Source organism: Brassica oleracea, chromosome C9, assembly GCF_000695525.1.
Source record: "Brassica oleracea var. oleracea cultivar TO1000 chromosome C9, BOL, whole genome shotgun sequence".
Lineage (NCBI taxonomy): Eukaryota > Viridiplantae > Streptophyta > Magnoliopsida > Brassicales > Brassicaceae > Brassica > Brassica oleracea.
The window spans coordinates 13,636,768-13,650,381 of record NC_027756.1 but is presented as its reverse complement, the minus strand read 5'-3'; the positions used below and the strand labels follow the sequence as shown (position 1 = coordinate 13,650,381).

Sequence of the window (13,614 nt, the reverse complement as noted above, 5' to 3'; positions counted from 1 at the left end):
TTCTCGCTTGACCCGGTTTTCAATCAAGTAGTCAGACCAGAATCAATTCCTGGTCTCGATTTACAGGTTGTCAGGTTAACCAGCAAAAACCGATCCCCGTCGTTTTATCCAAGATGATCTATCACCCGAGTAAAACTGTATCCCACTATAAAAGTGAGTCAAGGCAAGCGCTACTCTGAGCGACCAGAGACACCTACAGAACATCACGCGACTAAAAGCGCATACCGACGACTAAACGGGAAGGGTTATCCCTTGTATTAGAGCCTGCTATCCGAATAAACCTGACCCACAAATTCACTGAGACCGCCATGTCGCTCACAAGTGAACTGGAGGGGGACTTATTGTAGGAGATGGATTACACCCCTCCACAAGGCCCATCGAATAACAGGCCATAATCCAGCAAGTTGGATCAGTTTGGTCGGCTCGGCGGCCAAACGTATCGGCTCGATCATAGAGTGCTTTTACCCGGTCGAGTAAGCCGACCAGAAGTACTCTCATTCAAACAATTGGCGCCCACCGTGGGGCTGACTAAAGTAACGTTCTAGATCTCATGGTTCAAGAGGACGCCACCTTCGGCGCTCCGGTGGGACTTTTGGACCATCAAACAGACTGAGCGGCTAGATCTAGGGTTTTTAGGCGATCTCTTTGATCTTGTTACTCTTCGATCTTGTTGCTCTTTTATCTTCCTGTCACTCTTGTAACCCTTCAGACCAAATCTAAGTAAAACGTCTTTAGTCATCCCATTTCTGACTTCTTTCATCTTAGTCGACTGGATCCCGTTGAAACATGCATCATCAAGGTTCTCGGTCAAGATCAATTCAACAAATGATAGAGATCAAAGCATTCAAGCCGGAACATTTAGGCTTTAACAGAAACAATGTTGGTAACCACTAATTTAAACTCCTTTTTTTGCTTATAAATATTTTAGAAATGAAGAATGAGAAAGTTGTCAGCACAATTCCCATCACACATTGTTTCTTAGCGCCCAAGGAACACAGATTGTGTCATCTCATTGACGGTGATCAAAGCATTAGGCATGGATTGGTCATCTCTTGTGTGCACTACAAATGTGGGCTGTTTTGGAGGTGGGAGATCTGATGTTGTGGTGAGCATAGACAGCAACTCAAGTGTGTTGGGCCTGTCTGCAGGTTGGTGTTGAACACAAAGAAGACCAATCTGAACACACCTTCCAACCTCACATGGGGGACATGAGTCGGCAACATCTTGGTCCAGAAGATCAGTACCTCTGTTTTCATAGCAAAATTCCCATGCCTGTTGTGGTCTCAAAACAAGCGAATATAATAGCAAGAAACGATTTAAAACAGGCAGTTGAATCTCTGATGGGAATCAAATAACTAACGTATCACTTACATATGCAAGAAGGTTTTTTCCGTCGTAGCTGAATCTTGAGATCTTCTCTCCGCTAACGAATTCTAACAGCAGAACTCCGAAGCTGTAAATATCGGATTTCTCAGAGAACGCCCCGGTCCATGCATACTCAGGAGCCATATATCCTCTGCACATTTATCAAATGGAATATGATTATAACTATAAATCCTAGTTAATAATGTTTTTCAAGACAGATTCTTACAGAGTTCCTACAACCCGGCGAGTGTTGTCCAGATATTCGGTTCCTTGATACATCCGAGCTAGTCCAAAATCTGATATTTTTGGGTTCATCTTCTCATCCAGAAGAATATTGCTCACTTTCAGGTCTCGGTGAATGACTCTGAGGCGTGAGTCACGGTGGAGATAGAGAAGTCCACGTGCAATACCTTGGATGATATTGAATCTCTTAGGCCAGTCAATCTCAACTTTTTTTCTTGAATCTAAGCAATAATAAAAAGTAAACACTATGAGAGAAAAGTGTTGTACACAAAGAGAAAAACTGCTAACAGGAAAATAATGTGGCAAAAAAAAGACTTGCCAAAGAGAAACGTATCAAGGCTTTTGTTCAACATGAACTCATAAATCAATATCCTCTCTTCTTCTTTGATGCAGTATCCCAAAACCCGGACTAAGTTTTTGTGTTGTAGTTTTGAGATGAGTACTATTTCATTCAGAAACTTCTCTTTGCCCTGTCCAGAGCTGCTAGAAAGCCGTTTTACAGCAATTTCTTTTCCATCTTGCAGCTTTCCCTAGAAGAAAGAATGTAAGGTCATCTAAAGAACATAAACAGAGAATAGTAGAAAAGCAAAAAGGAAAAAATGTTTCTGACCTTGTACACAGAACCAAATCCACCTTGTCCGATTTTGTTTGATAGACTGAAATTATTAGTGGCAGTTTGTATAGTATTTATCTCAAATAAATCTAAACCTGGTACATCTTTTGGTTTCAAATCATTCCTCCATACATCCTTTGATGTATGAGCTGAAATTAGAGTGAACTGGTGTATTAGTGGTTAACATAGTAATCATATGGTGGTTAAAGAACTTGTCTGAGGGTGCCGATTTAGTGCAAATCCTATGTAGTCGAAATGCTCAATTTTATTATATTTTGAGTATTGATCATTTTGTTGACAAACTATAGATAGTAAAGTCATTAAATGTGTTACCATTATGTTCCACTCTGCATCTCCAGAAACCAAACGCAGCGAAGCCCAAAATAACAAAAAATGCTCACTGTACTAGCAATGATTGTCTTCTTGCTCTTATTTCCATCTTTGAAATATAGGGCAACACATTAAGCAATAAGTCATACCTAGCTCAATAACATTGAAGTAGAAGATAAAAGAAGACAAAGTTACTTGAAATTATCTTCTAAGCCTTACTTAGTTCAGAAGGTGCAAGACGAATAGAAAGAAGCTCCCCTCCCACAGAAAATTGCACTGCGTCCATTAATTCTTGATTCCACACCAAGCACCCAATTCCACTAATATAAGAAAAAGCCAAACAAGAACAATTGTGGAGGCAAATTTGGTAGCATTCTTCAAAATCCACTGAATTTGCAAATTCGTAAAAGTCTGGAGGCTTTATGTTGGCAACAGGATAGAACACATTTGCATCTTTACTAGTAGAGTTTCTTCAACAAAGTAGTTCAGTTTGCCTCACACAACCACCGGTCCAGTTTCCTCTTTTCCACTCCTCGGTGTATTTTTGTTCAAACCCTTTAAAACATTTACACTTTGGAGGAACGGAACTAACACACAATCCAAAAGGTCCACATGCATCGTAAGAATCACACGAATGAGCTGGAGTCTGATAGTTAAATTCCCAGGTCGTTCCATTATGCCGAAACACCTCCAATGATCCCTCTGATGTTAAAACTATACGTGAAAGATTGTAGTCTTTTTCAGAATATGAAAAGTACCCTGACCCATTTACATCCTGGTGTAGGCTGAATGGACTTGTGAATGATTCATCCATTAGAGGTAGGCCAGTGAACCTTGTTTTAGCCCATGGACCGCTTCTCCAGTAAGGCGTCGAGCCTTTCATAATAAACCCTTGTGATGGAACTTGCGGTGTAATCTGAGCCACAAAGTCTCCAGGAGATGGATCATTATAACTTTTCCACGAAGTCAAAAATCGCTTCTCGCCAGTAGCCAGGTTATACATCAGGAAAGAGGACTGTAGCAGAATATCGCCAAGATGGTCAAAGCTTTGCCATAGAGTTCTTTCTGAAATGTTATCTACGACAATAATATTCCCGCTGTCTGAAAGCTCCACATGAGACCGGTTAGAGGCAAAAGTTACTCCACTGGACCACACAATACCATGTTTTCCATCAAATAAAAGAAGACTTCCGTTGCTGCTTATAGATAGATTTGCCATGGAGTCTGTAACAGGCTTTTCTCTATTGGCCACCCACACAACCACCCGGGGAGTGGTATCTTTGAACCAGATTCCAACATATTGATTCTTAGTATTATTAGGACTGAAGAACCCCAACTCATAAACCTCATTAGAGGATCTTAGAGTTTGGTTTATTAACAAAGGACTTGTTGGCGTTATAGTTGCATAGCAAAAACTTAAGAGCATGGTCAATAAAAGCAAAGAAGCAAAGAAACAAAACCTCGCCATTTCTTTGTGTGTTCTTGTGGCTCCAAGAATTATCTTTTCAGTTTAGTGTAAGAAGAGAACATGAATGGAAGAGTAAGCGAAGAAAACATATTCAAGGACTTAATAAGAATTATTGTAAATGACCTCCAGACAATGTTGACCACAGAGCCCATCTTACAAGATTCTGCATTACATTATGCACAACAAACATAAACAATGCTTTATAATAAAGACAACTTGTAGTATTCGTGTTAACCAGTTTGACCCGAAGGATTGAAACAAGAACGCCAACCGTTTACCCAATCAACCAAGCACATTTGATTTCAATGGAAAAATTGTTTCCTCTGTAGCTCGTCAAATCAGGAATCAGTGAGAAGTAGACATCTACAATCTGAACCAGTTTAAAAGATGCAACTGGGTAGCTTCATCTCTTGCGTAAGCCTAATAAATACATAAATATCCAAGACCAAGATAAATCGACTAAAGACCAATAGAGAAAACAATTGACCTATACAATCTTTTATATCTTCAGCATCATCTATTTTATCTGATCTTCCAGACTACTTTTCTCTTCTGGTAGATAGAGCAGCTTTTGAAACATAACATTTAACACCATGTACATTGGTCTTTCTTATTCAACACCCCATTTTTATTTTCTAACAATCCACCTCATTGTTTTCTTCTTCCACGTAATACAATAATACACATAAAATTTTTATACTGTATCTTTTTCTAAAAATCAACTAAAATTGCAATTAAAAGTTATATGTCCAAATTAAATGAAACAAGTCTCTATTAGTAAAACACAAAAATAATAAATTTTGATATAATATGTAAATAAATAAATTAATTTGCTATAAAATAATTGATATGAAAAATTAAAGATGTAAAAAGAAAGTCTCAGCAATTTAAATCACTGATAAAAAGGTAACATGTTGCTCTGGTAGACCCCATTTTTTAGTTTCAACATGTTAAAAACTATCAACAACACCAATTAATCCACCTAGTTTTTTCTTTTTCTTTTTCAACGTCTCCATTAAAAGCATTCAACATTTGAAATAAATGATTAAACATACCCATTGTAAATAGTCTAAAAGTGACTATTAAACTAACTTCTACCGTCTGGATTTTAGGGGGGAATAATCTACCGTCTAGTATGACCATATAAAAATATTTTTCTACCTGACACGGTTATCGAAGACCTAACGTTCTATCATCTTCCGACGTCGGTGGAGCATATGCTCGCCGGCGTCGCCTCCTGTCTCCTTTCCCTTTGTTCTTCTCATTTCCTCTCTTTCTTTTTGCTTCCCACTTTGTTTTCTCGCACAATTGTTTCTCTTCTTTTTGTGTTTACTCTGGTTTTAGAGCGCCAGTCAGATCTACATGTGTTTCTACGTCTGAAGCGGACTGGTCGCTGCTATCTCTCTTTTCCGGCCTTGAGGTGGTCGTCTGCCATGGAGGCTCGTGCCTCTTCAGTATGTCGGCTTTATACCACCGGATCTGATATTTTCTCGGGAAACTCCCGAAGATCTTCCACCATATCTACCACCCATTGTCGCTGTTCCTATGCAGTAGCAGCTCTCGAATCAGACTCCTCTGTTACGATTTCTCTGACCCATATACCAGTGATAAGAAGATTCATACAAGGCTGGGACAGTCATCTTCTGGAATCGAGCGCTTCAGTTTTACGGATCTCCTCAGACTTGTCTCAGAGCTGCTCCACCGTCTCCCTCCATGTTCTTCCCGGCGACGGCTTATTCCCAGACAACTCCATGGTAACCCTAATGGGCCTAGTGGGCTTCACTTACTATTATCTTTGTGTTATGGGCTTTTGCATTGAAATTTTCTTAGTGGGCCTTGGCTTATTATTTGATTCGCTCTATGATCGGGAATCATTAGCTTGCGTTTGGTGTTCTGGTTCTTCCTTCGGTAAAAAGAATATTGTTCCTTCATTGACCTCCTTTTGGGAGAGCCAAATTTTACTTTCCTCCCTTCGGGAGAGATCACTACTACCATCATCTCTTTTGGAAGAGATCTTCACGCCTCCACTTTCCCTCTATATGAGAGGTGAACCGTTTCCGGTGTCCAAACCGGTACTACTCTCCTCCTTTATGGAGCGAGTCTTGAAAAGCTCATTGGCTTTAGCCTTGCGAGCGTTTATTGACCATTCAATGGTTTTGGGTTTAAAGAAAGTTGATTCCAAATCTGCTATCCTCCAAATCTCAATATATCGAAGTCTCGAGGACTGGATTTCTTTAGTTGAAGATGTGGTGGCTGCTTGTGTTTTGTCTACAGCTTCAGACAGTGGTTCTAGATCTCTGAACATGTTCTCAGATGCTTGTGGCCTTGCCTCCCTATTCACCTCACAGGAATTGGTATACTGCTGTGTATACACCCCCCTAATTCTAGTAGAAGTTGAAGACTTTGGTCTTGATTGACAAAGCAATAAAATACACATTATGTTCATTATTATCCCAATCAACTATGATTATAACTAATAAATATATTTATCTTTTTTAGAAATAAAAAAATTGTATATCATTTATATGATAGTTATATATATGAATCATTTAGTGATCTACCAATCATCTTATTAAATACATTTATGAAAATATACTGATTTTGTAGCATACTACTTTTGTAGCATATTGTTACGGTTTTGTCATCAACTTTACCAATCAAAAATTTAGGGGTTATAAATATTTCAGTATAGATTTAAGAGTCAATTAGCTAAATAATCACAAAGAAATTGAAAATTAAGTGAATACACATGATGTGATAAGTTGTATGTGTATCAACTAAGGTATCATGTTGTGAGATTTAGGGTATTGAGTTAATTAAGGGAAAAGTTATGTATATCGGATGCAATTTCACTAGATTTAATATGTTTTTTTTGTTTTATAATTTGGGCATCATTAAATTTATGTATATTATTTTCTTACAACTTGGGGGTAAATGCCAATATTTTATTGTACTGTGCTCATAAGTCATAACCAATGGTGTGTTTCCAGCGGGAATACAAGAAAGTTGTTAATTTCTTAGATAAAAATAAAACTAAATTTAAACCCTTTAACAAAAAAAAAAAACTAGATTTGTGACCTTTTACGGTTTAACTGAAAAAATTTACTTATCATTTTAGTCTGTGAAAATGTGACGCTTGAATTTAAATTTGTTTTTTTTTTTTTTTGTAAAACAATCACTGTAAAACTGATTCATGCTGAGGATTCGTTTGCTAAAAAATAAAGCCTATCTTTTTTATGAACATCTACCACAGTATATACATGAAATCAGAAATCTTAGATCCAATTGGCTTCATTCAACGTAAAGATTTTTTTTGATTGTGTGAGTTGGGTGGCAGATAAGGAATAACACCTAGAAAAAATCTCTTATCGTGTTGCCACGTGGACAGATATAGTTGGTGAATCAGATACTAATCTAATCTGAGCGAAACCAGTTGGGCTATTTCAAAACCACAAGTTCTGATGGACCGTGTTCCTTGAGCTCTTAACACTTCCCTTCAGACCATTACTGAACAATCATCGTCTCTTGGTGACAGAAGAGAAGAGTTAAGGTAAAGAGCGAAAAATGGCAGCACAGGCACTTGTCTCTTCTTCACTTACCTCCTCTGTTCAGACAGCTAGACAGATATTCGGCACAAAACCAGCTGTCTCCGTGAGGAAGACTTCCTTTGTTATTAAGGCTGCCTCAACTCCACCTGTCAAGGTACATTGTACTATCTGGTCTTCCCAAATTTTTCTGAACTGGATAATCTGATCCTTGTTTGTGTGTTTTGGTTTCAGCAAGGAGCAAACAGACCATTGTGGTTTGCATCTTCACAATCTCTGTCTTACTTGGATGGCAGGTAATTCCAAATATTTGATTTCTGTAAGCTTCATGATCTTCAAAATGTGTACGCTATATAACGAAAGTGATTCGTAACTGGGGAGATGTTGTGATTAATCTGCAGCTTACCTGGCGACTATGGATTCGACCCGCTTGGTCTGTCAGACCCAGAAGGTACTGGAGGTTTCATCGAGCCAAGATGGTTAGCCTACGGAGAGATCATCAACGGAAGGTTCGCTATGTTAGGTGCAGCTGGAGCTATTGCCCCTGAGATTCTTGGCAAAGCTGGTTTGATTCCAGCAGACACTGCCCTTCCTTGGTTCCAAACCGGTGTGATTCCACCTGCAGGGACATACAGCTACTGGGCAGACCCTTACACACTCTTTGTTCTCGAGATGGCTTTGATGGGATTTGCTGAGCACCGGAGGTTGCAGGATTGGTACAACCCAGGATCAATGGGCAAACAGTACTTCTTGGGCTTAGAGAAAGGTTTTGCCGGTTCGGGTGACCCGTCTTACCCCGGTGGACCTTTCTTTAACCCTCTTGGGTTTGGGAAAGACGAGAAGTCAATGAAGGAGTTGAAACTCAAGGAGGTCAAGAACGGTAGACTGGCTATGCTCGCAATCCTAGGCTATTTTGTGCAGGGACTAGTGACCGGTGTGGGGCCATACCAGAACCTTCTTGATCATTTGGCGGATCCAGTCAACAACAATGTCTTGACCAGCCTCAAGTTCCACTGAGATGATCTTCATATCATCCCATGTGTTTTATGTTGGACTCTCATTCTCTTGTATCCTACAGTCTTCGTATTGTAACACCCTTTGTAAACATATTATATCTTTGTAAGATATGAAAATGTCAATGGCCAAAAAGAAAAACTTCGAGGATTAATAGTTGGGTTTTCCAATAACCAAGGAAGTCAGTTACATATTTAAAAGATTATTGTGGAATATTTGCCTGTGGTGCTTGAAAAGTACTCATCTCAAATAAATATAAACAGATGCGTGCATCTAGACTATTAAAATTGAAGTACAACTAAAATTTAACTCTAATTTTTCTCTAATATTTAGAATCTTTGCCATTGGAATTAACTCTACAATTTTACTTTATAGTCTTTAACGGCATAAAAAGCCCATTAATTTTTTTGCATACCAACGACTTCTTTTGTATTTCTCATTAATTAATAACAATAATAACAAACCCCTATATTTAAGGTATGACATTAATAACAATAGTACAGATACCTCCAAAACAAGTTTTACAATATTATATTCCTACAATGTATATCTTCCACTTGCACCATATATATTTAATAAGAATAACTTATGTAATTTATGCCGACAAAAAAAAACTTATGTAATTTAGAACTTTGAATTTTATCACCATTAAATACACTATTAAATACTAATAATTTAGGGGTGGACAAAAAAAATCAAACCGAACCAAACCAAAAAGATTCATTGGAATCCAAACTATACCAAAGTATATGTCTAAATCATTTGATTGAAGGTTTTATCAACCCAAATAGTTCGGTTAGGTTCGGTTTTAAGACGAACCATCTAAACTATTAAAAGTGAAGTACAAATAAAACTTAACCCTAATTTTTCTCGAATATTTACGATCTTTGCCACTGGAATTAACCCTACAATTTTACTTCATAGTCTTTAACGGTATAAGAAGCCCATTAACTTTTTTGCATACCAACGACTTCTTTTGTATTTCGCATTAATAACAATAATAACAAACCCCTAAATTTAAGGTATGACGTTAATAACAATAGTAAAGATACCTGCAAAACAAGTTTTACAATACTACACGTTGTAGCATTTTATTATATTCCTACAATGTATATCATCCACTTGCACCATATATATTTAATAAGAATAACTTATGTAATTTATGCCTACAAAAAAAACTTAAGTAATTTAGAACTTTGATTTTTTATCACCATAAAATACACTATTAAATATAAACAATTTAGGGGTGGGCAAAAAAATCAAACCGAACCAAACCAAAACGATTCATTGGAATCCAAAATAAACCAAAGTATATGTCTAAATCATTTGGTTGAAGATTTTATCAACCCAAATAGTCCGGTTAGGTTTGGTTTTAAGCCGAACCAAAAAATGAAAGTGTTTCAATTAGATTAATTAAATATACTATTAATATTAAGATTTAATATATTTAACCATTTAACATAAACAACTAAATATAATTTATACATTTTACTTTTAAATGAAAAAATAAACACAACTAAAAATAAAATAAGAAAATATGAATCTCATACATTAATATCAAAACCAAAAAATTACGTAAGATATCTATATTATTAAAACTGAAATAACTCTTAAAACTAACTATTCTTTTATCCTAATAATTAAAACTTCCGCCATTGACTTAATAATTATTACTTTAACTATAAATCATTTATTTTGTTAAATTATTCTCTAACCAAACTTTCCATTATTTATATTCGGAATATGCTCTAATCAATTTTTACAAATCATTTTAAGTAACTATAAATCATTTTTGGATTATTCTCTGAGAAAAATTAATTTTCTCTAACGGGAATATTCTCTAATCAATTTGACAAACATATTTATTTAAAATGTGACATACAAACTTTAAATATTATATATGTATATTGTAATTTCTTTTCACATACAAAATATAATTTATAAATATTCTATTAAAACATATAAAATTATTTTCCAAATATTTTAAATAATTGGATGATTAATATCATTCATACATATATATTTAAATTATAAAAATAAAATAATTAAATTTTATGAAAACCATTTTCCTCAAAAGTAAACATAGAAACAAATGATTTGGCTTATAAAAGACTTAGAAACAAATCTATCTATTTTATTAAAGAAAAATTGAATTATTCGACATATATTTTGTTATGGAAAAGATTATTAAAAATATAAACATAGTAATTGGTATTTTATTTTATAAATAAATACATAAAAACTGTTAATGTAATTAAAATTACTTATTGGCGAATATGTTATATAAATTATCATTTTGATTGGTTTAGTATCCAACCAAAATATAAGCAACCTATAAATTACAGACAATTAAAAACCGTCGATGTATCACAAATATTATATACTATAGATCGAAAATAAACACTCTTTTGAAGCACATATGTGCAACCATTACATTTTTTTTAATGTAAAAAAGTTTATATGTTAATTCTATTAAAATAAATATCGGTGCGGGTGCACGGGTCAAACTCTAATATGTGTTAAAAGAAGAGGCAAACTGTCTCAGGCCCCTCTTCGTATGGTTAATTTTGGGGCCCCATTTTTTAGAATCAATTGGCCTAAAAAATTTATATATGTCTATTTTTATTAATATTTTTCTACAAATTTAATTGTATCATCCTTTTCCAGTCTAAATTTTATATATAGTTTTAGCTTTTGAATATTCACTTTTTAATTGTTTTCTCTATATGTTTTATTCTTCTTCATAGTTTTATCATATACTCTTCTTATTCATTTGTAATGTTGAATACTTTTATAACTTTGCAATGACAGTTTTTATTTTTTTTTACTAGCATGGGTGTGATTTTTTGGGGTCATCATATGTAAACGAACTTGATAAATATGTTTCTTTAACTATTTTCATATTTATGTTTACTAACTTCACAATCAGAAAAACAAATTAAATTTTATTAAGTCCCCGATTTTCAGAATTGCCATAGGCCCCACATAGTCTAGGCACGGCACTGAATATAAATCTGAGATATGTTGTGGTTTCAGATCATTAGTCCATGCATCCTTTTGATATAAGAGCTAGAAATTTTAATTAGAATTTCTGTGTCAGTTCTTAACGTCTCCAGTAATTTAGCCAAGTGAATATATTTATCACTTTTCTTGCTCTTTTTTATATGCTTAAATCGCAACAAGCGTGGGAATCTTGGTGTGAAGATGGATGAATTAATCTTTTGGACCACCATATTTTTGTTTCAAGTCACCCTTTAGAAGCTGGGAGATGTGTTCATATTGGTTTGCTATGTGTTCAACACCAACCTATAAAGAGACCCAACACACTTGAGTTGTCTATGCTCACCACAACATCAGATCTTCCATCCACCGCCACTTTACTTCATTATGCCAAAATTTGGTTTCTGCAGTCAGAGGATATATAAAACAGATTATACTCAAAGATCCCAAGCCAAAGACAAAGTATAAAAGAGAAACAATGATTTGAAAACAGATTCAACTCGACGCAAACTACAAAGCATGTCACGGATAACAAATCCAAATAGAATAGACAACCATTCTTCACAACGGATCTAGAAATTAGGGTTTCAGAGGTTTGAGTCTCAAGAAAACTGAAAAGTGACAAATATATAACAACAGCAATTATGCATAAATAAGCTGAAATGTACAAATACAATAACACTGTTTGCATATAAACTTATAAACATATTAACAAATCACTAATAATCATTGAGAAAATAAATCATCCCTTAAAGGAAAAATCCCTTAAGCTTATACTAATCTCATGCTGGTGAGTACGTATTTGTCCAGGTCCAGGAGGAAGCTCCAAAGATGAAGAAGAGGGCTTCATCTTCTCTGAATCTTCTTTTCTGAACCTAGAATGATGATTTGCAGAAGAAGAAGACGGTTCTTGCTGAGGCTCAGGACGCCATGAATCAAAGTTAGAGTTTCTTGGAGACAGCGTGTTCGCAAAGCTTTCATCCGCACTTCTGCTTCGTTTGTGGACGTTGCGGAGGAGATGGATCGGAGAAGAACCGTGAGTAGGTGTAGTTGGACGGCTAGAGAAAGGCGTCGTTGATCCTGAGGTTCTTCCATGTTTGATCTGTTTCTTAGCTGTGTGATGCCAACTCTTTAAAGCTGTTGCTACTCTCTCGTTGAACACTGTAGGTTTCATCTTCGAACCCATCTTCAAGAAAATTCACCAAAATAAAAAATTTCAGAATCTGTTTCTTCGTCTACCAATGTGTTTGTGTGTACGTGTAAGCTTTAGCATTGGCCCATAATGTCTTACAAATATTTATTAGTTTATATTTTATTAATTAAAATATCCCAAAAAGTTTAAATCAAATATCAAATATATATATATATATATATCTATATATAATAGCAAACCTTTTTTATCTAATTGATGACATCATCATTTTATTATAGGAAAAAAAAATCAAAATCTAATGGTGAGAATCGTGTCTGTGATATAATTTAATGGTTAAGGATTTGTTTAGGAACAAAAGAATGACGTACTAGATTTATTATAGCAATCGACGGCTTCATCATACCTCCTCACAGGCGTCTCTTAAACAGATCATCTGTTTTTTCCTTAAAGGTTGTATCTTTTCACACTCAGATCTTCTAGATCTTCTGTGGAACCGTCATCATTTTTCCTTAACAGTTGTAACTGTTCAGAAGTTTATATATTGAAGAGATTGTATCGAGTTGCAGATTTGTTTCAAGTTTTCTATGCTTCTTATCTCTCTCTCTTTCCTCCACATCCAAATCCAGTGTAATTTTTTCCACTTTAGTTCATTTTTCCTTTCTCCTTTTTTCCTTTTCTAATGATTTCAGACGCTTCCCATTCATTGTTTGATTAGTCTGTGTAGGATCCACGATTCAGAAGAACTCAATCATGATGTCTATTGAATATTTATACACTGCACTGCAATTCAGATTTTTTTTGATTGTAAAGCAGATCCATCATCACCGTACAGACAGTGCGCTGATCATCTAATGGTTTAGGAAATTAATACCTTTTATATAAA

At 35.3% G+C, this 13,614-nt stretch overlaps 2 protein-coding genes and 1 pseudogene across 2 annotated transcripts in view; 1 reads left to right on the top strand and 2 right to left on the bottom strand.

Annotated features, from left to right (window-relative positions):
- Positions 1–978: 978 nt before the first annotated feature.
- LOC106313859 lies at positions 979–3,561 on the bottom strand (annotated as a pseudogene).
- A 3,895-nt stretch (positions 3,562–7,456) lies between these two features.
- On the top strand, positions 7,457–8,751 carry LOC106319309 (chlorophyll a-b binding protein 8, chloroplastic-like). Its single transcript, XM_013757591.1, has 3 exons — positions 7,457–7,721; positions 7,799–7,860; positions 7,966–8,751. The coding sequence occupies exons 1-3, from the start codon at positions 7,584–7,586 to the stop codon at positions 8,579–8,581; spliced, it is 816 nt and encodes a 271-aa protein (XP_013613045.1). The 5' UTR covers positions 7,457–7,583; the 3' UTR covers positions 8,582–8,751.
- Positions 8,752–12,187: 3,436 nt separating this feature from the next.
- LOC106313904 (MLO-like protein 6) overlaps positions 12,188–13,614 on the bottom strand; it is a 15,284-nt gene continuing 13,857 nt past the window's right edge. The window contains exon 14 of the mRNA XM_013751836.1: positions 12,188–12,764. Within this exon, the coding sequence (XP_013607290.1) occupies positions 12,321–12,764 (444 nt within the window). The 3' untranslated portion in view covers positions 12,188–12,320. The remainder of the gene's footprint in view (positions 12,765–13,614) is intronic.

Bases quoted from the DNA above. Each gene is read 5' to 3' on its own strand.
- LOC106319309 (XM_013757591.1), top strand. From the start codon at position 7,584: ATGGCAGCACAGGCACTTGTCTCTTCTTCACTTACCTCCTCTGTTCAG. The intron at 7,722-7,798 runs GTACATTGTACT...TTTTGGTTTCAG, and splicing joins CCTCAACTCCACCTGTCAAG to CAAGGAGCAAACAGACCATT. The intron at 7,861-7,965 runs GTAATTCCAAAT...ATTAATCTGCAG, and splicing joins CTGTCTTACTTGGATGGCAG to CTTACCTGGCGACTATGGAT.